Below are 25,089 nucleotides of genomic sequence, written 5' to 3'. Positions count from 1 at the left end.
CTTGTCACAATGTCATATTACAAAATTGGTTTAAAAAAAATAAAACTCACCAATTTGTCTTTCAAGTTTTCAGATAAATCAATTTTTTCTTTTGTTCTTATAATATTATTATTATTATTACTATTATTATGGGCAATTCCAATGAGTCCTTAGGCTCATCGAGGGAGGCTCTAAACATCATATCAACAACTATTCAGCTTCCACACAGTATCTATCATACTTTGCTGTGAACCCACTCACAGTCATGACAACCACAACAGACTCTGGTAACTTATTCCACTCATTCAATAATAAACTACATATCATACTACTTAAATTATTCTGAAAATTTGTACGTGTTTTCTGAATCATTTAATTTTTTTTTTGTTTTAATCAACAAACTATAAAAATGTTCCATTATCTTTATGATGTAGCATCATTCTAAACATTCTCCACCCCATAAAAATGTGATGTAATTTAAGGATTATTTCTATGTTAGAATTTTTAATAAATAAAACTGTTCTATTAGTTTCTTTCTGTTAGACAACTATCAATAATCATTTATGAAGTAGAAAATTTAAAATAAAAAAATGATAGAAGAAAATATGGTGTGAAAGTGTTATTTTTTTATCTGTGATATAAATTTTGTGGCAATTTTAACTAATTACTTAAATTACTGCCACTTAATTAACCTAACACTGTTGTTATCAACCAGTCCTAAATGGAGGCATTCAATACACACAAAACGTCATCATCATCATCATCATCAAATTCCTGCCATGTACCCTCAAGGGGTGTACAGGATATGACAGTACTACATGAAAAAATTACATCATTACTAACTTCCTATCTACAATTTTCCTCCAAATAAGTCTGTTACTTGTCAAGACTCCAACATTTTCAGATCTTATATTTCTATCGTCTAAGGCACTTTGTACCGTATCAATCCACCTATATCTTGGTCTTCCTCTGGGTCGTTTCCCTGCCAACCTGGCAGAGAACACTTGTTTTGCTAATCTTTCCTCTCCCACACAAAACGTGTAAAATGATTATTCTTCTTCTCTTATAACAGAATTTGTAATAGATAAGATGGAAGATGAAAAATTTAAGAAGCACTCTTTATCTGTTCATTTATGGAGCATTTAGATGATATTCTAGTGGCAAGTGCTTACCTAGGCATGTCACATTATGAGGAAGATCACATATCATCGTTCTCTTGTTATACAGTAATCCAGCTGGGCAATATTTTATGCAGGCTTGTCCATTTTCTTGACATTCATAATATGATCGGCAATCATCATAGTTTGGAACCTGACAGACACATGGACACTTCACATTCTTTTTGATCACACATCTGGTTTCTTCACTATCAGCTGAAAAAGAAAAAAAAAATAATTATAGAACTGTCAAACTGAGTGAGAAATTCTCATGAAGAATTACATGATATTTTCATGTAATAATACTTACTGCATTATAATTCAATAACTATGACATTAAATAAGAAATCTAGTTAGATATCCTATCAGATGTGTATAGTCTCTCTCTCTCTCTCTCTAAAATTAACAAGACATAATAATAAAAAATAGGCAAGTGGCAGTCATAAATATGCTACATTAGTATCTGGAAGTATTTATTTTAACCAGGGAATTAGGTATGTTTTATTAAGGAGAATCTAAACAAAATATACAGTGAAAAATGTAGTGTATATATCATGATTCTAGTAGGTTAATCTTACCTTCTTCACATTTTACCATCCAGGGCCAATTGCAAATTTTCCTTTTAGAGTCAAACTTCAAAGGCTGAGGGCATTTCTTCAGGAAGGCAACACCATGATCACAATGGTAGAAAGAAGAACAGTCTTCCTTATTTACAAATAATCCACTTGACTCCTTGCAGTGAGAATCCTTTTCAATTTTACCTAAGGTCACAAAATAATAATCATTAAGAACAAAGATTCCTTTAAATTCTTCAATATTTTTCTATTTTAAAAATCTTTAAAAAAAGTATCCTGAAATATTTCCAATTCATTATTTTATAATGCCTTAAGAAAAATGTTTACATTTAACTAAATGCATCCAAAACAAATTATTAAAAATGAAACATGAAAAATTTGTACAGATTAAAAAAAAACAAATAAATAAAATGAGACATTCAAAAATAAACAGTTCATGTTTAGACATTTTTTCCTTAATTTATAAAGATAACTACATGTACTAGAATTTAGTTCCCCTTCAAAGTCCTTTCTGTTTTACCCATTGTTTCTATGTCATAATAAATAATAATAAGCTAGAAACCTTTTTATTCCCTTATAGGCAGTAGGTGAGGCCTTTAAACCCTATCTAGCTTTAGGAGAATGAGTAGGCAGTTCAATCTCCACCGGTAGCCAATCAGAGATAGCTGGCACATGTCTATCGCTAATTATAGGTGCACAGATGAAGAGAGAGACGATCAAATAAGTGCTGCCATCTTTTGGTATCTAACTCTAACAGGATATGTTACTATGAAATAATGTGAATTCTACAATCCATTTTCTTGCATTTACAGATTGAAAAACCCGCTTGCCTGTGTCAGATATCGACTAACTCAGAAACCAGTCAAAGAAAGGCTTAGAAAAAGTTCCTCTATTTGGTGACTAGACTCGAAACGTAAGTCTATCTTCGTATGGCCAAGCACAGAGGATGCAAACGCCACTTCCACTGAGCTACACAACCCTCTGTTTCTATGTATATTTGGCAAATAATTATAGAATTCTGGAGACTTGTACTGGATTCATTTAGGGTATACAGCATTTTTTGCATAAGGCAATGAGCTAAATTTAATGTAACATTCTTTTATAATGGGGTGCATGTCGTACACCTGGTTTTATATCACGGCATCATTCTGCATTCTCTTCAATTCTAAGTGCTGCTTAGAACTTCAGTATAGACTACTATGTATTGCCTTTTATAATATTCCATTTACTCCAAATAACTGTAGCATTTTGAAAAGCTTTTCTCTGAGGGACCTTGTCATATTCTTTTTCCAGATTCTTGCTATATTCCCTTCGTTTCTCAATTATTTGTCATAAATGAAAATCTGACCTTGACAATCTCTATCTGGCCTGAACCCATCTAGTTTTTCTCCTCCTCTTCCACAATTATTCTTAGCATCTTCTCAAGTATGTTTCCATAAATCTTACCTGGAACACTAAGTAGAGCAATTCCTCTGAAATTCTCATATCCAGCTTTATTCCCTTTTTTTTATAGATGGGAACTACAAGAGCTCTACTCCAATCATCTGGAATTCCACTTTCTGTTTAGCTACTTTTACACATAGCTTAATTCTGTTACATTTTTCTTTGCATTCTTTTAGATCATCTAACAACTTATTTGCTAGGAAATTTTGGTGTGCTTTTTCTTTATCAGAAATGCTTCTTTAATTTCTTGTGTCTGCCATGGTATTCTTATATTTCTATTTGTGCAGACAACTTCACCACATGCCTCCATAGCTGAATGAATCAATATTCTCTTCAGAGGTTGTCATTGAGACTCCAAGGTTTATATCTTGTTTTAAAACTGTTTCATTTTTTCCTGAATAATATTTTTATAGTTCGAGGACTTAAGCAATAACAATAATAAAAATAAATCACTTTTCACTAGTTGTTATGCCAAATTATTCTTCAAACACTCAGATATCATAAAAGCTGCTATAAAACGTGCAACCACATGTTTTATAGCAGCAAATCTGCTATAAATTCTTGCTAAAGAGCACTGACAATGCTCTTTACATGACATGTAATGGAATTTTACATGTCAGTGTGAGTTATGCAGGTGGTTGGGTTTTTGGGTTTTTCCTCCTAGAAATTTAGGTTTTTGATCCTACAAAGTGACAAATGAGCCTCACAGTCTTAGTTGCTTCAGCCATAATTCCAAACAGCCATAAAATATATTTAGCTTTATTGACTCACCAATGCAAATTGATTAGCATAAAATCCAATCTCTCTCTCTCTCTGTTTCTCACACAGGAATGACAAAGAAACATGCATTCAATCCAGATACTTTGTTGAACAGATCTCTTATAAGACAATGGCTTAAAAGCTACCAACAAGAAATTTTAAGTCTTTCCTTCTTTCTATTTTCCCCACAAATATTTTCAATCCAATTCTGCTGCAAGATTTCTCTCAGAAATGTATGAGTAATTATCAATGTATCACATATCTGCTTACCAGGCAACATATATATCAAATAACTTTTCAGTGAGGGGAGGCAGAGGATTGTTCCAAAGTTGAAGGCAAATGCCATTCAGTGACACAAGATATTTATTCCACGTGTAAAGAAAGTAAGGACTGTTGAGCCACTTTTCACTATTATTATGATTTAGGACTTTTATGGGGTCACAAAACTCACATCTATTAACATGTCTCTTGATCTTTTGATGAAATCCTGTTCATTGATGTAATTATAAAAGCTTCTCTAAAAAGACTCAGTAGACATACTGTTCTAAGATATTCTAGAAGAAATTTTAATTCTAACCTGCAACCTGTACCATCAACAGGGTGTAGCATAGAGGCAGCCTGTCTCACAGTGCTGCTTAATAAGGGTGCTTGTTCAGCCATATTGTGGTATGCAGCATATTACGACAACAAGATAGTTTACAAATATACTGCGTTTAGTTTAGAAGAGCTTATAAAGTTTTATTGTGTGATATCTCCTAGAGCAAATATTTAATTAATATTATTATGTAATTGTTTTGCATTAATGTTTCTCTTGTAATAAAAACAAAATGGCAATTGGAGATTTTCTTACATTTTTGTCTTATAATTCACCAGGGGCAATATTCAATTGTTTGCCTCAGGGTGCAATCTAATCTGTCAAAGGTCCTGCCTACAACAGCATACCACTACAGACATGGGCATCCGAAGAAAATTACCCCCCCGGGGGGGCACAGCTTGGAAACAAATAATTACATCAATAAATTTTTATTTAATTTTTTCGTTTTTTTTTTCTTTTTTTTTTTCAAGCAGATCCTGGGGATGGGCAAGTGCCCCATTTTCTTCCCTCTGCAGATGCCCATGACTACAGGAGATTATGGTTTGACTGTTAATCTGTGATTTAAAAATGTGCAACTTCTGAAAAAGAACTAGATCCTTACTCATATGAATTAAATGGTATTTAGAAAATTAAAAAGAATACAGACCAGTTTTATAACAAATTCTGCTATGAGTTAGGATTGATTGGCTATAGTTGATGGATTGGTCTGTCCCAATCTCAATATTAAAAATAATAACTCATAATGATATCAGTAATTGTATCCATATATAGATTTATATGCTTAATCATATTTATGCAGGTGGATTAATGCTAAGGGAAACAATTTTGAACATTCAGAAGAGATCTTATGAAGTATTTATCAACCAGTACTTTGTAGCATTTCTGTCGAACATAGTGGTAGTATTGCTTATAAAAAATATTTATCATTAATTTTGTCATGAATGCAGTATCTTTGAAAAGATGAACTATATGTTTTAATTCATTTTGATTAAGGCATAATAACAAACATTTTAATTATCTGATAATACATATAAAAAAGTAACTAAATACAGTATTAACAAACTTACCACACTGCCCAGTTGGCCAGTTGCATCCACTAATGTGAACATCAAATTCAAGGCTTGCTGGGCAAGATTTAATATAAGCAATCTCTTCAGAGCAGTGAACAAATTTACTGCAGTTCCCTGGTAGAGGAAATAGTCCATTACGTGATATGCAAAGTGTAGGGTCACCCACAGGGGTACATTCAACTTGAGAAGCTCTGTCACACTGCTTTGTGTTACGGTTGAACAACTTTCCACGAGGACAATATTCCACTTCAGCTTTTCCATTGGTACACTTCACAAAACGGGAACAATCTGATGAGTCTTCAAGGTTACAATTGTAGCAAGAACAGTTTTCTGGCAATGAAAGCTGATCCTCTGCTATTACTCTATTTAAGTTGATAGAATCTGCATATGATGGAAATGAATAAGATATAGCATTTAGCACAAATAACACAAAGTCAAAACGTATTTAAGTCAAAACATTTAAGAGAATATTGCTGGTCACTGGCACTCATCGAAGCTTAAAATATAAGGCAAAATCTTGTCAAAAAGAATAAAAATCTATATTTCTTAAGCAAAAGGCAAATAAACATTTGCACCTGAAACACAGTACATATTTAATCCTTTTGGAAAAAAAATTTATCTTTCCTTATAATTTTGTTAACCTGTTTCCAGGTTAACAAAACAGGTATCAAAATACAGGAGGAAGTATAAATTTAAATATCATACCGAATGGTACAGCCAGGGTAAAAGTATAGATTGATAACGCTAGTGAAAGTAGAACCAAGGATTATTATACATAACAACTACCTGAAAGTGCTCTGAAAATCAGTCTCTTTACTCGTATTGCTAGGATTTTTTGTATAATATACACTGTCCATTCAAAATATTATGATCACTACCTTACCCTAATATTTACACAGTTAATGTTTGGCGTGAAGGATTCAAATGCAGTTTTCTCTCAATTTACATAATATGGCAAACTCAGTGGCCATGGTAACTAGAAGTGACATTCATATTCAGTAAACCACTCTCTCAAAAATGCAGTATGGTGCATGCTACTACATACCTGTGCCCTCCAGGAGGACATTCACCATGAAGGATGTACTTGATCATCTGCAGTGAGAGGTACTGTCTAGCATTTGTAGTATGGTATATGGGTATCAAGACTCCAAGAGATTCCCATGAAAATATCTTGCATACCATACCTCTTGCCAGGATTTTGACTAATTGTACACCTGCTGTCCATACAGTATAGCCGGAAATGAGATTTATCAGAAAAAAGCAACTTTTATCAAGTCCTTAATACCCAATGATATTTTTCAGATGAAAACTGCAAATGCAGTCATCAGTGATAGGTGCCTACTTCATAGGGCCACACAGAGGAAGGCACAGTGTATTGTGGACTGGGAAATACCACATTCATCTCCTAGTTAAATTCCATGGTCACCCATTTCAGTTTTTTATTCTATGTGTTTGAATAAGGCAAGACAACTTTCACTCACCAAGAGCATCAAGGAGTGATGAGTGTGCACCATTGGCCTGGTAGATATTTTTGCTCAGTGTTCTTCCATTTTGAAACACATAACTATTATTCTGCAAATAGACTATAATATTGGATGCTTCCTGGATACTACCACCTTTCAACTAGTACATTGCAATCATTCTTTTTTGCCAAGTTTGGAAGATCATGTAATCTGCCCATGTCAATCAGTAATTTCAAATGAACAGTACATCACATACCTCTCTAGCATCATCTCTACTGTCTTTCACTGTTACAGGAGTGGCCCCACCTGGGGATGGACTGGCTGATTGTCCATTCTTCCTAAGGAAGGGTGTCCTGCTTGTTCAAAATTATTGTTTCTAGAAAAAAGCTACCAGTATATGCAATCCTGTAACAATAATTCAATGCAGCAATGAAATTTCCCCAAATAATAGAAAGTAATCATTTTGGCATATTACCTCTTGCTGAAAAATAAATACACTGATATATCATTTGGCAAATTCAAATAAGGAATGGAAAATATTTATTTTAAAAAAAATTTATTAAAAATTGATCTAATGCATGATCTCATCATAATCATATGCTATGCTTCATTTATTAGTAGTAAAATGAAATGTTTTTTTTAATATATTTATGGCTTTTTATGTAAATTTAGCATTAATTAATTGATTGTTTATTCAGAAAAATTCTTATTTTGGAACAAAAAAACATCAACTTACTGCAGCCAGCTGAACTTGGCCAATCACACACCTTCAGTGTAGGATTAAAATGCAGTCCTGGAGGGCAGTCTTTTATATATGGAATGCTATTACTGCAATGAACAAACTGTAGACAGTTGTTTGGCATTGGAAACATACCATCAGTTTGACATTCCAGTGGATTTACTGTAGTCTTAAAGCAATCTAAAAGAAATATAGTAGCAATTATAAAACAATGATCTTGACACTGAAAAGTATTTGGATAAATAACCTTACATTCAGTAGTTTAAAAGGAAGAGTAAATTTGAAAAGTCTAATCTAATACAAAAAACTGTTTTTTATATCAACCTCATATAAATTCTGAAGACCTCTAACATGATGGGGGAGGGGGGGGTTAAAGGGAAGAAAGGACATGAGGAAGACTGAATGATGCTCCAGAAACAGAGGAAGACAGAATGAAGGAGCAGAATGAGAATTTAGTTCAAGATGAACTATGTATGGATGTTGTTCAATAGTTGCCCATGTTTGTATATGATCAGAGGAAAGTGCAAGAATGGTGGCACTGGCCAATTCAGTTTAACAGCTCCCATAAAAATACCTATAAAAAGACACAATGTAGAAACAGTGCATCCATAGAAAAGAAAATGAATGGAATTGGTAAAATAGGGATCATCTATTAAGTGAAAAACTGTCTTCTGGATACGAGCAAGCACTCTTAGGGAGATTTTTGATGAACCACTCCAAATATGAGAACAACATCTTACAGTTAGATGGATATGGGATTTATGAAGCATTAGGATTTATAAAGTATTAGGAGTTAGTGGAAGAGGAGTATTGTTTAAAACAAAACAAAAAGAATATACCAAGCATTTTGAAAGCTGAATAGGCTTTGTTGTGTTTGTGCCAAGATAATCTAATGAAAGTCAATCCAAGACTAGAAAAATTAACTTAGTTGGCAAATGGAATATTAGCAAAACTAGTGGAGAATGAAGCATTATCTTTTTCCAGGAAATAAGACAAGAGTTTTGATAGCATTAGATTATTATTACCTAACACTTTAGAATGGCAAGATCGGTGTTTAAGATAATGGTCATAGATGATGTTGAATCATACAAAAAACCTTCTATTGCTGAAATGAATGAAGAAGAGAAATGGATTGTAGTCAACAGCAAAGCTTTGAATATGATTCGATACTTTGTGTGTGTGTGTGTGTGTGTGTGTGTGAGAGAGAGAGAGAGAGAGAGAGAGAGAGAGCTAATTTATAAGAGCAGGATTAAAGCAGCAAAATTATTCACTAGCTCATAATGCATAATGTTAAAATTACTGTAATGTGCTTTACTTAATGTCATTATTCTAATCCTTTCTTTTAGGGTTAGAATAATTTCATTATTCTAAGATGGCATTTGATACCTGCCCTCTGCATTATGCTGCTCAAAGGAGCAATTCCTAAATCTGATATGTTTCAGGTTTTTCTTCACCCCTAATTTTGAATTGCCAACCTGAAGAAGAGTAACTTGTCATCCCTGATCATCACTTTTATTATCAACAACTGACACCGTTCTGATAATGCACAACATCCAAAAGTATGATACTGTTTGGAGAATAATTCAAGTAGCAATAGTCTACCAACAGGAAAACTGTTATGAACAATTAGATTCTGATCGTTCATTTCATAAAAGAAATGACTACTTTATATAGATAAAAAGAATAATATAATTTGTGTAGATAAGCTTATATGTTGGTAATACATAACTGTCAGATTTTTGGGAAAGACAACATATACTAGAATATTAATTAAAAACTTTAATTAATCTTTAAAAAATTTAATACTCTAAATTGAAGGAGTTATACTGGAGGAAGTAGGGGAGACAAGAGATCTGGGGTTGATGATTGATAGAAACCTGAAATTTAGGAGACATATTGCAAAGGTGGTGAAGGTAACACAGAGAATTGCTACAATAATGAGAAGGACACTGATCTGCAGAGATAAAACAGTTATCATTCCGTTGTATAAGACCGTGATCAGACCACACTTGGACTATTGTTCTCAGATTTGGTCCCCACGATTTAAAGGGGATAAATTAACTGTGGAATGGGTACAAAGTTGAATAACAAAGACGGTTTCAGGACTGTACAATGATAGTTATGAGGATCGGCTGAGGGAATGTGGACTGCAGAGTTTGGTGGATAGAAGAAGGAGAGGTGATATGATTGAGACTTTTAAACTGTTGAGAGGTGGTTACAGGGTTGACACTGGGGAGTTCTTTCGCTTGGTTGAACTTCAGGAAGGAGTGATGACAAGAGGCCATCCCTGGAAATTACGAGAGGAAACTGTGAGGAAGAGGGTGAGGAGTGGTTTCTTTGCATGGAGGGTGGTTGAACCACGGAATGCATTGTCTGATGGAGTGGTGAGAGCAAGAATGGTCAATGAGTGGTATGATACTTTGTGTTTCTTGGGGGGGGGGCTTCCCTCGATGAGTCTTGATAGACTTTGTGTTTCTTAGGAAGGACCTCCCACAATGAGTCTTTTGACTCCATGGAGGCCTGAATAATAATAATAATACTTCCTATTTTTCGGTAATGTTACATTGCCATCTTCAGGGATCATAAAATAATGATATGTGAAAGCAGGCACTAACACCAAGCAAATAGGGCTGAAGAAATAAAATAAAAATTATAACATACTTAACTTCTATGACAATGCATCATCACAAATGGTATTTTTTTTTTCTCTCCAACAACATAAGCTTTTCGGTTAGTAGAAATGATACCATTACAAATTGAAAAAAAAAATATATATATATATTCAGCAAAAGAGTAAGAAAAAATTACTATTATCATGTATATTTATCAAAACTGAATGTACTCATTATATATATATATATATATATATATATATATATATATTTAAAGGAAAATAAACTAAAAATTATAACCTACAGGTTCACCACAGCCACAGGGCAACAGGACGGGGGGGAGGCTGAAATGGGTTTCAAAAAATAATTAATATTATATTTTAATTTTCAAATTTTAAATTTTGCTGCCATGGGGACCAATTCATAAACATATATTTATGAACAAAATTTCTATTTCCATCATATTCTTTGTTTCTTATTATTTTTCCAAAAAAAAAAAAAGGGGGGGGAGCAAAAATAAAATCTTCCACAGGGCTCATGAAAAGCTAGTTACATCTCTGTATAATTTAAATTGAGTCTCCTTAACTCACTCAGTATAGGCAAAGCCCTTTCGTCAGAAAGACCTGGGTTTGAATCCCATCAGTGACATGAGGAACCTTTATCTGGTCTCTTTTGACAAAAAGTGAGTTAGACAGTCTCATACAGAGGTAGGGTTTTTTTTAACCTGGAAACTCGGATTTTCCATCCCCAGAACTGGTAAACTGGTCCTGAGCCTGGATAAAAAAAAGGGGGGGAGAGCGATGATGAACTACCCAGTAAAATCTCACCAAGAACACTTTGTGGGCAAGCCAACAAAGTCACCTATGGTCGGAAATGACTGAAAAGGATAAATCACCATAATTTAAATTATTAATACATGACACCTATAGGGAGTCCAAAGGCTCATCGAGGGAGGGCACTTACTCCACAACTCTCTGTCTCCACGACCACAATGAACCGCAACCACCAATCATACCAACACCATCTTTCACCCACCTCCACCACCAATAGTATTTTCACAGACAATCACAAACATCCATGCCCATGGCCGGATTCAAACCTGCAACCTTTTGGTTGGAGAGCGGATATACATACATACATATATATATATATATATATATATTAAAACTATTATTATAGTTTGATTAGTCATATCTAAATATCACAAGTAAAGGTTTATGTTTACAGGTTGATATGAATTCAGCGAAGTTCGTAGGAATCGCATACCAACAAAAATAATAAATTAAATAATGCGGAAATTTTTTGACTTCCCTTAATAAATTCTATTCGAATTGGGCTGTTTTTTTGTACTGGCAACTTCAATTACAATAATAACAACAACATAAAGTTTACCACAATATAAAGCTATGCTTTTTTTTTTTTTTAGGATTATTTCTATGCTTATTGCAGTTGTATTTTATACTTATTGTTGTTATGAATACATAATTTTCCCATATAGTATATCATACTGAACATACACTGAATAACAGAATTTTATAATGAATGTATATTTTCAAGTCTTGTTACCTTATTTGTACATAAAAGCTGAATAAAGGTTATTACAGTATTACAACCAGTATTGTAATTATGTTCATTGTATTGCTAGTAACTCTTAAAACTATTATTAATACGGGATATAAATTTATGCTATACTCATATAATTTATGCTATACTCTATGAGTCTTCGGATTCCTTGGAGGTGTCAGGAATAATAATAATAATAATAATAATATTAAATTCTATAATTATTACAGATTTTCGTATAAATGTGATGCTGAATTTTACTGAAGATCTCATCCGGCAGATGGCACCACCGGCCAGTGACATTCTTTCTATATTTTTCTTAAAAATCATTTCATTATTTTTAAGAATTTCACATAGTGAACATTCAAAATCGAGTAATCGATTCGATGTATGGTAGAGGTATTTATATAAAATACGCTAATTTTCACCGAAAAACAAAATTCTTTCGTGAAACACAATAGAACCATCTTTGGTATAATAAATTTTATTCAACTCCACTCGGCTGGAACGGAGTAATTTGTGATGCCTAAATACAACACCCGTATAGATTACGTTATATGTATTTTTGCCTTTCTGGATTTTGCAAAACGAACTATGCTCTAACAGTATGGTTTCCTTTAGTGTTACACGGTGATTAACATTCATTTCAGTAAAATTATGACGACTACAACCCTGCTAGGAATAATTACTTTAATTTCCCGACGTTTCGATCTTCATATTACGGTCTATTTACAGTGGCGTAGCTAGAGGGGAGGGGGCGGTCCTCCCCGGGCGACACTTTGAACCTTTTTGAATTTTTACAGTTAATTCTAAAATACAGTCTCGAGAACTCATTTCCAAATATTGTAATACTGCTGCGAATTTTCCTCACAATTGCTGTACGTGTTGCTAGTTGTGAGAGGAGTTTTTTAAATAAAATTGATTAAGAATTACCTACATTACTATGAAATAGACTTCGTCAATGTCATCGATGATTTTGCTAACAGAAAAGCAACAAAGATAACATTTTAGAATGTTGAAATTAAAGTTTTACTTCAAAAATAAACATAGCGTTTTAATTTATTTCCCTCTACGTTGTTTTGATTGACTGATTTTGATTTTTTTTTAGTATTTTTGATGTGTATTGAGAGGGGATGCAAACTCAGGGATCGCCGCCCCGGGCGGCAAAAGCTCTAGCTACACCACTGTCTATTTACATTTCAAACAGTACTAATTTACATTTCATATAGCATGCTAAAGTGACAGTTCTTTGATCAACCATTATTTTACTGGCCTGAACTTTAGTGAGGAAAAAAAAAAAAAAAAACGCTACATCAAAGCTATTTCTATTTATATCATCATCAGAGAACAAATTCATATAGTTAGTTTTAACAGAGCAAAAGCGGTGGCCTAATCCATAATTTAACGCGGGTGTTGTTATATTAGAATTAAGATCCTAGATTTCTTGTTCTAATTATACTTAACTCTTACATTAAACGGTTATTTGGGTTGAATATGTGCATTCCATATTCTTGGGATTTTAGACCACCATTATTGTTAAGAATAGGATGGTTGATAAGAATTTCACAGGCCTTCTTAAATTTACTCTCATACCAGTTTTGGTGCGATGTAAGCAACAGGTACCTTTCCAGTCAATTCTGTGTAGAGTATTCAGAGCATGATCAGATTTCTTACCAGAGACCTGTTTACCAGAGACCTACACATACTGGTCAATATATACACATAAACTCCTTCCACCGCCCAACAAAAAAACTAGGTGTGATGACCACACTAAAAAAAAATAATAATAACAGGGCTTTAAAGATTTGCTCCAGTGAACAAGCACTTAAAGAAGAATTAAAAATGATCAGTAATACCTTGCTGAAAAATGGCTACAACAAAACTACTCTATCAACAAAATTCTTCGCAAGAACCCACTTACAAATAAAAAATAAACTATTTACTAAAATAAAGAGCCAAAAGGCTTCATTTCGGCGGAAATTAAGTGGATATTAAATCCAACATTATTTCAAAGCAGAATACCGAAACTATAAAAGTTTTGGCGAAGTTTGACCAGAGAGCTTAACGGGAATACACTCGCGGCCATACTACGAGTTTCCCCCAGCCAAACGATAGGAAGCACGATTGCTAATAACCGTCGGTATATTCGCCTCCTGTTGTCTGTTTGATAAGGTTTCACTAGCCTGCCGGCTGTTTCAAACACATTGGTTTTCATCAGAGACACTGTTTTAGTAAAGGTCTCTCTAAAAATTAGGCGATTCCCCGGCCAACTCCCTACGAGTGGCCGAAAGATGGTCCAACTCAACGTTGGTTCCACTCAGTGACAGGCTCACCCCACACTGAGCAGAACCGCTCATATTCCAAGGAAAAGCACCCACGGACCACGCCGGAGGCACTTTCCCCGGAGACTCAAAATGCTCTCTCAGGCAAACCCTCAAAATTCAGCCCCCCCCCCCCCCTCATCGGGAGCAAAATTCCTGAAGAAACCTAAGAGGGCAAAACTCTCAGTACTAAGGAACTCGAAGCGTGGAAGAGATGTATTTTCCGTAAGCGAACTCTCGATCGGTGCGTAACCTATTCACTAAAGTATTTACTAAATAAAGAGCCAAAAGGCTTCACTTCGTCGATGCAAAATTATATAAATTAGAGAGGTCAAACTTCGCCGAAACTTTTATAGTTTCTAACTATATTCGGCACCAAACTTTTATAGTTAAGGTATTCGGATTTGAAATAATGTTGGCTTTTATATCCACTTAATTTATATAAAAATAAACTAGATTACAATAAAACTGTAGCCATTACTGGCCTGGTCGTCTGGGTGGTTAGCGTATCCACTCTCCAGCCAAAAGACTGCGGGTTTGAATCCACCGTGGGCATGGATGTTTGTGAATGTCTGTGAAAATACTAGTGGTGATGGTTAGCTGTATATGGCGTTAGTGTATGTGATGATGATGGTAGTTGCGGTTCGTTGTAGTTGGTGGAGATGGAGAGCTATAGAGTAGGTGACCTCCCTCGATGAGTCTTTGGACTTCCTGGAGGTGTCACGTAATAATAATTATTATTATTAAGTGACAAAATAAACAGAATACTGCAGAAATCCAACCTTAATGCCATCTTTAAAACTTCTGCAAAATTAAAGAACTTATTCAACTCATCCGCTGGCCCACCCTGGAGTATACTGTATTCATTGCATTTGCACCTATAATTTGCCATGTACATGTGAAACAGGACGCACAATTCCTATCAGGAAAAAAAGGCACATAAACGGCGCATTATATTTAATAACTCTGGTCAAGCTAGTCTTTCTGATCATGCTCTGAATACTTTACATAGAATTGACTGGAAAAGCATTCTCTTGTTTACACCACACCAAAACGTGGAATGAACATATATTTAAGGAGGCCTGTGAAATTTCTTATCAACCACCCTAATCTTAACAATGATGGTCTAAAAATCCCAAGAATATGGAAGGCACATATTCTAACCACAAAACCTTTTGGTCTAAGAGTTAATTATAATTAGGACTGTAAGTAATCTAGGATCTTAATTCTAATATAACACTAATGTTAAATTATGGATTAGGCCACTACTTTTGCTGTATTAAAACTATCTATATGAATTTGTTCTTTGATGTTATAAATAGAATATAGGTTTGATGTAGTTTTTTTTTCCACTAGAGGTCAGGCTAGTAGAATAACAATTGGTCAAATCATTTTCAGTTTAGCTTTGAAATGTAATTTAGCTTATCTGTGTGTGTGTGTGTGTGTGTGTGTGTGTGTGTGTGTGTGTGTGTGTGTGTGTGTGTGTGTGTGTGTGTGTGTGTGTGTGTGTGTGTGTGTGTGTGTGACTTTTATTAAGGTTAAGATCTGGAGTAAACACACACACACAAAAATAAGCTAAATGTAATTTAGCTTATTTTTGTGTGTGTGTGTTTTCCTTTTCAGTCATTTCCGACCATAGGTGACTTTGTTGGCTTGCCCACAAAGTGTTCTTGGTGAGATTTTACTGGGTAGTTCATCATCGCTTCCACCCCCCCCCCCATTTTAATCCAGGCTCAGGACCAGCATAGCTGGGACATATTCATGACTGTAATCCATGTGTGCTCACAGGACCAGTTTACCAGTTCTGGGGATGGAAAACCCGAGTTTCCAGGTTAAAAAAAAACCCTACCTCTGTATGAGACTTTCTAACTCACTTTTTGCCAAAAGAGACCAGATAAAGGTTCCTCATGTCACTGATGGGATTCAAACCCAGGTCTTTCTGACGAAAGGGCTTTGCCTATACTGAGTGAGTTAAGGAGACTCAATTTAAATTATACAGAGATGTAACTAGCTTTTCATGAGCCCTGTGGAAGATTTTATTTTTGCTCCCCCCCCTTTTTTTTTGGAAAAATGATAAGAAACAAATAATATGATGGAAATAGAAATTTTGTTCATAAATATATGTTTATGAATTGGTCCCCATGGCAGCAAAATTTAAAATTTGAAAATTAAAATATAATACTGATTATTTTTTGAAACCCATTTCAGCCTCCCCCCTGTCCTGTTGCCCTGTGGCTGTGGTGAACCTGTAGGTTATAATTTTTAGTTTATTTTCCTTTAAATATATATATATATATATATATATAATGAGTACATTCAGTTTTGATAAATATACATGATAATAGTAATTTTTTCTTACTCTTTTGCTGAATATATATATATATTTTTTTTTTCAATTTGTAATGGTATCATTTCTACTAACCGAAAAGCTTATGTTGTTGGAGAGAAAAAAAAAATACCATTTGTGATGATGCATTGTCATAGAAGTTAGGTATGTTATAATTTTTATTTTATTTCTTCAGCCATATTTGCTTGATGTTAGTGCCTGCTTTCACATATCATTATTTTATGATCCCTGAAGATGGTAATGTAACATTACCGAAAAATAGGAGGTATTATTATTATTATTCAGGCCTCCATGGAGTCAAAAGACTCATCGTGGGATGTCCTTCCTAAGAAACACAAAGTCTATCAAGACTCATCGAGGGAAGCCCCCCCCCCATAAGAAACACAAAATCTATCATTAAAGTAATTAAAGTAATTACTTATACTTATATTCCTAATGAAAAATTTAAATTTTGTTTGTGTTTATAAATAATAACAATGCTTACAACATTATGTAAGTGCAATGCAACATGTTAAAGGTTACAGCTTATGTTTCGACAGTGATTGAATAGTTAATACTGTAATTGGAATTGTTCGATGAACTCTTTAGATTACGAAACAAATACACTGCGATCTAACGCAGTGTCGATATCATCACGTTCGACCAATCGCAGCCAGTCTCGCCGATATTCATTTGCGCTTATGATTGCACGTTACAAGTCATTCCGACACTGCTCAAACGAGCAGTGTATTGTATCGTATGCTTGCGTGCGTTATTTCTGTGAGATACGAAATTTTTAGTATTGGTGTTTGTTCGTGGTGAGGATGAAATATTTTTAATAAAGCAATATTTTAATATGTAAATTTATTTATTAATAAATTGGCTACTGATTAAGAAAAAAAGAATTATTTTATTTTATTTTATTTTTTTTATTTTGTATAACGGTATATAATTTTATATTCAGTAATTTAAGAATTACGGTAATTAATAAGAAGTTAATTAATTTGTTCACTTCTTCTTAAGTAACGATACAATGATACGAGGATAATTAAATATCCTCGTATCATTGTATCCATAATGAAAAATCAAGGACTTTGATTTTTAGTTTAAATATAAACGAACAGATCTTAGTAGAACTAGCACTTGAAATTTAGACATCTTTCAAGTGTTTCAGAAAACAAAAACAAAACAAAAAAATGAAGAGATGTATTTTGAAGTTTACCTATGCACTTCTAGAGGGCGCTGTCTTGTATATTTGTACATCATGTAGGATTTGTGAAGTAGCAATCTCTTATGGCGTTTTCATTTCTTTTTTTTATGAAAGTGCGTGAGGAGGGGGTGGGGGAGTTAGAGGTTTATGACCTCGTTCGTTTTGTTCCAGCAAATTTTGTCCCTATTTTGTAACATATGGATTGGACAACACCCTTGGTTTGCGGAGCATTTATTGAAAACGAAAAATTTATTAAAGCATGTTTCGCAATAAATAAATTGCGCTGTATTACACCAGCCTTTATTCGTTTCTTTTAAGTAGCGCGTTGCCCTCTAGAAAGGTAGACAGCCTTGATTTATATCATATTTCCGGCCAATTCTCAGAAAATATCCACAGAAAGTACTTGCAAATAAAATTATATAAGAAATGGATGGCATCTCGTCATCTATGGGAGTGGTGTCCAATGACTTTGTGATATTTCAGATTTGATCTTGCCATCCCCCCAAACAAAAACGTAATACTAAAATAAAAATAAATAAAATCCAACTGGCAGATTTACGCATTGCAACTTCTGACATCAATTTTCAAATGGATATATATATATATATAAACATTATTGTAAGTAGCAAAGCTGTTTTATTTCAGAGTTCTTTTATTATTATTATTATGTTTTTAAATAGTCCTCATCATTCGATACAAGAGGTATCAAATATTAATTACCTTTTTAAATACTGTATACTAATATTGATATAATTTTCGTTATAATATGAACATTCAATGTTAAATTTAATAATCTTAGATGATAACATTAAAATAATAAATTGAATATTTTGTCCAAAGTAAGAAACATTATTTTTATTTCTAAACGAGGTGGGGGGGGAATAAAAAACGGTTGCCATGAATGTTAAAATCATCTTTCTGAAGTACACAGCTAAAAGAATTAATAACGCCATCCATCTTTTCCCCCATTTGAGAAAACGAAATCAAAGGACATTGTCAAAAGTCAAATGTATATTAGAATCCATATTGTACATGTTTAATCTAACACTAACGAGAACCACGTGTCAATCGGATTTTAAGAAGGACCTTAGGCTGTAGTCGTTTAGTTTATAAAAACGGAAACCAAATTATTTAATAATTTATAGCCCAATCTCTTCTCTATCTTTTTTTTCCCTCGAGGGAAATTAGTAAAATTTAGGCAAATGAAATTTTTGGATAAAAATGACTGCTCAAAGAATTAATTTGGAATCAAAAGTTTATAGAAACTTTTATAAACACACATTAAACTTCCTATGTGAGCATAAACATTAGCAGCTTGTTCAAATCGACATAAAACTTTCGACATTGTATCTCATGGAATTTTAATAGGAAAATTGATAATCGTAGGAATAGGAGTTGCTGCTGTAAACTGGCTTAAAAACAAATTAATAAAATAAATGCTTTCTCTGATGATAAGATTCTGATTTTCCTCTTCGAACACAGTCAAACAAATGCAGACCATGGTGAACGATGATCTTTTAAAAGTAACAAATTGGTTCCAGTCAAATAAACTTAGTGTGAGTCTCAAAAATAAAATATTTAAATTTTAATTTATCAAATACATGTAAAACGAACTTCATACAATTATTCTTACATGATCCAGATAGCAGTGCAAATTCAAACTGCAGATGTATCGAAATAGAAAAAAAAAGTTAATATAATGCTTTTTTGAGATTAAAAATTAATTTTAATTTTAGATTGGAAACCGTAGATCGCCGACATCATAAATTTAAATTATGACGTCGGTGAAATATTATATTCAGCATGGATTCAAAGCCTACTACCAGGACCGAATTTCCATAATCTAGACAAGCTATACATTACAAGGATCCTCCTCCTCAGTATTGATAACTTTAGTTTTTATACTGATTTCAATAAATTTATAGAATAAGTAAAAGGAAAAACAATTCGCACTTGTACTTGACTGCTCTTTGATATCGATATATGCTTATTTTCCTTTAGTCGATTTGTCTTCAAATATATATATATTTTTTTTTATGTAATGATGTAGTTCATTCTATCGTAATAGCCTCTACAGTCCCTAAGGGTACATGTCAGGAATTTGTTAATGATGACGAGAAATTTTTCCCTTCACATTAATATAACTTTTCAGATCTTTTAAAACATCTGAAAAATTATTCTTCGTAAGTGTTTGGGTTTCTCATTAAGCAACTCCATAAAGGGCGAAGATATCGCAATATTTATCCTTCACGCTTAAGATTTCGACTGGAAAGACCTAGATTCGAATCTTGTCTAGGATGCGAATAATGAACCTTGACAACTTTTCAACTAAAGACGATTTAGTGGGTCTGATACTTCTTCTCGACAACTAGTTTTTCATTCTTCCCATCCCTAGAAGAACACTCGGTGTTTTAAGCTGCCGTTCTGAATCATTGTATTCGCAACTAACGGGATTCATTTAAGAAGAGTTCTGAGTCAAACCCCATGGTGCTTATAATACAGTAAGACGAAATAGCAAGTTTCTTCTTGTGTATTCGTTCCTTTTTTTTTTTTTTTCTTTTGGGATTTATATTTCCTGCTCTGTTCATCCACTCGAAAGCCATTCTTGTATTTGTCATCCACAAATACATGTTCCTGATATCTCTTGAGTTAAATTCTACTGTATGATCAGTAGTCAGGATTATAGGTTTCTCTTGCCATTGACTTTATATCAGACAGAATAACCTTCGACTTCATCTGTCAGGGATCCGTATTAGTGTGGCACTCTTCGGTGTCGAACATTGAGAGGTCTTTTGCTGGGCATAAATTCTCATTAATATATCATTTCTGTCCACGTAATCTTGAAGGTAGTCTTCTGCAGAATGACCTGTACACGTATTACTGCCATTAGCTTGCATTAACGAATGTAGCTCGCTTCAGGATTGTCATTAGTCTTATTTTCATCTCATTTTCAAGAGTGTTTCCAACGAATGTAGAGAATAATGCTGAACATGCCATCTTAAAATTTCAAAATACAAATTTTGAAAATATTTCAAAATTTCTATGACAGATATGACAGTGACACTACACAAAGAGCTTTTTCAGTTGCCATTCTCATTTGTTAGTATGATGGTGATTTGAATGAATTTCTTTCGTTGACAAGAACTGCTTGCCAACAAATAAATTTATCTTGAGGTTTGGTTTATAATATACTTAAACGTACTTTGAACTGACGATGGATTTTTTTAATATTAAAAAAGAAAACAGTAGAAGTATTTACGTTATAGTATAGTTTTTATATTAAGTATGTCCTTTTACTTCGATTAGCACATAAAGAAAAGTGATAGAAGAGATATTATGTATTCCATGTTTTTTTTTCCCAAAGAGCCAGTTGTGCTCAATGTTCTATCCATGACTGGCAAATCAGTTTATCTGTTTAGGCTAGCAATCCATAGTTACATATTATTCAACTCCGTTGGATAACTGGGTCTGCACCCCACACTTTATTGAAACTTGTTCCACTCCACAAAGTTTGTATTGTTGATCAATATGATTTCCTTATTGATGTTATTAATTTAAAAAAAAAAAAACTTTTTGAAGAAATATTTAGATTTTAATTATGACTTGAAAAATTATTTCGAGTGCATTATAATTTTATATTAATTATATTCTACTTTCATAACATACTGCGACTGCATACACTTAGAGGATGGAGGATATTTATGAAACGCAACTTTGAAATTGTGAAAGAGGAAAGAAGGTGTGTGTGTGTGTGTGTGTGTGTGTGTGTGTGTGTGTGTGTGTGTGTGTGTGTGTGTGTGTGTGTGTGTGTGTGTGTGTGTGTGTGTGTGTGTTAATAAAATTAATAGACTCACGAACAAAAGTGAACCTTCACAATAATAAAACTTTCAGTTTACTTTTCGAAGGAAATGCCAGAGCGATGGACAAACTTGCAAAAGCAAAAAAAAAAAAAAAAAAAAACCATCTAAGATGCCGATTACGAGTTTTGTTAGAATGTGCTGTTTTGTTTTTGTATACGTGAAACAAAATGAAAGGTTAACTATATTGTTTCTCTATACAAATCGTGTTTTGCTACTGCATTGTAACAAACTCCATGAGACTTGTGGGAAAAAACGAAAAATGGGCACCTCATAGAGTCCGTACATTCATCGTACGAAGTCAACTACATCAACACTGTCCATCAATACTTGTACAATACTTACGAGTACCGTATTTTTCTTTCACCGACAAACCGCTCAGAGCCAACTCTGGCAGTATATTCCACTCATTCACCGCTCTCCAAGCAAAAAGTCTAGACCTCACATCCTTACTAACCACACTCTTACTTGATTTCCATAGCTGATCCCTAGTTTTTCTCACATTATTTATGTAAATATTTCCTCCATATTAATAACATAACCCCCCTAAGCAACTTGTATGTCTTTATCATATCCCCCCCCCCTTATCCGCCTATCAACCAGCTCTATAACCCACAAAGCTTCAGTATCTTTTCATATGAAACATCACCCAGTCCTGCCACCATCTGAGTTACTCTCCTTTCAGTCCGCTCCACCTCATCCGAATCTCCAAGCGACCAGATCCGTGTGCGAAAATCCAGATGAGTCCTAATCAAAGCCTTATAAAGAGAAACAATAACCTGCTTCTCTCTGCATGTTAGGATGGTCTTCAATAACCAGGTAATCCTGTAAGCTGCTTTAGCCACTTTTCCAGTGCGCTCTCTGAACTTCAACTCCCCATCCCCAAATTCCTGTCTTCATTCAATTTTCTGGAGTACAGTTCCATCAATATGGTACAAAGCTGGTAATATTTTAACCCCAAAATACATAACCTTATACTTGGCCACATTAAATTGACATCCATTCATCTTTACTCATACCGCCAGTCTATTTTAATCATCGTGTAAAATTTCAACATCATCTTTATTGACTACAGCATACAATTTAAATGTTTCTTTTTTCTATTTTTTTTGGGGGGGGGGTGAGTTTCTTTTCTGACATTGTGTAGATTTTGGATGAGTGAGACCATGTTTTTCTTAAGTTTGTACTATTTCGGTACTAATTGATTCTATAGCCATTTTGAAGCAAATGGCTATAAGAATAAGAATTAAAGTCAAAGTGCAATAAGTAACAGATCTTCGGATTCAGGAGTGACAATACGTTAAACATTCGCTGCAAACAATGCCGTTTTCAACAGCCACACGTCATTCGCTGCAAACAATGACGTGTGGCTGTTGAAAACCACTGGGCAATTCTGCAGATATCTAACTATTAGAATAAGAACATGAATCACTTTAAAGGCTGTTTCTTTAGAAATTACTCCAATGTTTAAAGTTAAGCTTTACATACTTACCTATCGTGGTATCACATTTTGCTTCGCAGGGATCATCGCACCTCTTTGTATTGCTGTTGAAGTGTTCATTGTCTGGACACTTCCTGTCGTACGCAATACCATCAACGCACTGTAAATAAGACGCACAGTTGGAACTACTGTAGTTCCCGTTAGGCTCTTGACACAGTGCTGAGGGTTTCGTGGTACATTTGACATCAGACATATAATCGCATGTTTGCTTTGCAGAATTAAATACAAGTCCTAATCCACACTGTAGCGAATATGCAGTTCCATTTAAGCACAGAACATAGCGTGAGCAATCGTCCTCATATGGTGCCAAGCAATTCTTGCACGAGCAGGTGATGTCTAAGTCAGGCTCGCCAAGATCTTCCGGTTGACTACCTGCAAAAAACGATAAACAACATGCATTGATTTCAAAATACGTATATACTCCTACAGATTGCACATTATTTGATATATGTATGTTCTTATTTAACTGTTTCTCAATTAATTAATTGTCATTCATTTAATTGTGGCTCAGTTCATGCCATGTTAACAGGGGGATTGGAATTTTCCATCAAAAGCGAATGTGATACAAAGAACATGCAAATAAGGTTTTCTACGAAGAAACGTATATAAAGGAGAGATATCAACAATTATTATTATTATGTTCAGTTTAGAAAAATAGTGCGCGGAAAAGAAAATACTAGTAATTTTGAATTCGACATAGAATGAGTGCATGCTGAGCAACTGCTACAGTAGTATTATTTTATCCCCAAAAACGTAACTCTCGATCTGGAAACTTCTGATTGCTGAATCTCATTACAGCCTGCCTTCATTGAAGATGTGAAGCTGGACATGGAAGCAAACCAATAAACGCTGCGAGAAAATGCTCTAACTGTTAAAATATTATGATGGAAAGCGGTATCGGTGTTTGTCGAAACATGGAATTGGAAGTGAAGGGCCAACCTATTCCAGAATGATAATATCCTCTCTCACACACATCAAAGCCAACAAGGACCTGCCTGAGGATAATAACCTGTTTGAAAACTAAACTCATAACTATGTCCAGGCATTAAATATAGTCCAAAACATTATGTTACAAAGATAATAAAATTATATTTATCTGTATTTCTGGGATGTTCCCATACTTTTTTTTTAAAGTATATTTTGACATCTCTTGAAAAAGTTGCTCGTATAGGTTAGCTATTTAATGCCGAGACAACCGAGGAAAATACTTGTTTGCGTGTATGTTTATCAATTTGCATGCATTCCTAGCCTTTTTTTTTAAATAGAAGACCAGGTGTAAAAAAATCATGCTTCTTCCTGCAGGAATCTTTGAGAAATGAAACACTTAGCCAAGGCAGAATTGCTGATACATTGAATAAATTAGGTGTAGTCTCACAGAGAAAAATAACAAACCGTAAAAAAAGGGATGAGCCGTTATGCGTGTAGATGTATATTGTATTTGCTCTAACGCATCCTAAACGATAGGCTGACTCTTCCCCTCCTTCCCAATTAACTTTGCTGTAAAAGACGCCATACCTCGGAAACTAAGATGGATCTAATCCTAAAATTATATTAGAAAATTATCTAGACATTAAAAACATAAACGGAATTAGATTTAACAAATACTCGAAATATTTGACTTACCACACTTTGCTTCGCTAGGCCAATCGCAGACTCGCTTTTTTCTGTTGAAATGGAGATTAATTGGACATTCTTCAATAAATGCAACGCCTCTAGTGCAGTCGAAGTATTGCTCACAGGAACCTTCTACAGGAAAAAATCCATCACGGGTAGGACACAGGGAAGACATGCCATTGAGACAAACCACTTTCTCGTGTGGGTCGCATTTATTGCTATCAGGATTAAACAAGTGACCAGGAGAACATCGAAACCTTGCGCCTACGTAATGATGACACACGTAGTAGAATGAACAGTCTTCG

The 25,089-nt window shown here is 34.1% G+C and overlaps 1 protein-coding gene across 1 annotated transcript; it reads right to left on the bottom strand.

Moving 5' to 3' along the window:
* Window positions 1-1,325: 1,325 nt before the first annotated feature.
* On the bottom strand, window positions 1,326-24,683 carry LOC150104010 (chondroitin proteoglycan 2-like). Its single transcript, XM_090396377.1, has 6 exons — window positions 24,641-24,683; window positions 23,162-23,542; window positions 7,778-7,960; window positions 5,576-5,959; window positions 1,731-1,897; window positions 1,326-1,352 (listed from the first exon to the last, which is right to left on the bottom strand). The coding sequence occupies exons 1-6, from the start codon at window positions 24,681-24,683 to the stop codon at window positions 1,326-1,328; spliced, it is 1,185 nt and encodes a 394-aa protein (XP_090252503.1).
* Between the last annotated feature and the right edge of the window lie 406 nt (window positions 24,684-25,089).

Source organism: Typopeltis vanoorti, chromosome 8, assembly GCF_054136105.1.
Source record: "Typopeltis vanoorti isolate ZY-2024b chromosome 8, IOZ_Tvanoo_1.0, whole genome shotgun sequence".
NCBI classification, from domain to species: domain Eukaryota; kingdom Metazoa; phylum Arthropoda; class Arachnida; order Uropygi; family Thelyphonidae; genus Typopeltis; species Typopeltis vanoorti.
Note: the sequence above shows the minus strand (reverse complement) of the source record. Positions and strands in the feature narration are given on the sequence as shown.

Bases quoted from the DNA above. Each gene is read 5' to 3' on its own strand.
- LOC150104010 (XM_090396377.1), bottom strand. From the start codon at position 24,683: ATGGCGTCTTTTACAGCAAAGTTAATTGGGAAGGAGGGGAAGA. The intron at 23,543-24,640 runs GTCAGCCTATCG...CGTTTTTTGCAG, and splicing joins AATTGGGAAGGAGGGGAAGA to GTAGTCAACCGGAAGATCTT. The intron at 7,961-23,161 runs GTAAGTATGTAA...TATTTCTTTTAG, and splicing joins AAAATGTGATACCACGATAG to ATTGCTTTAAGACTACAGTA.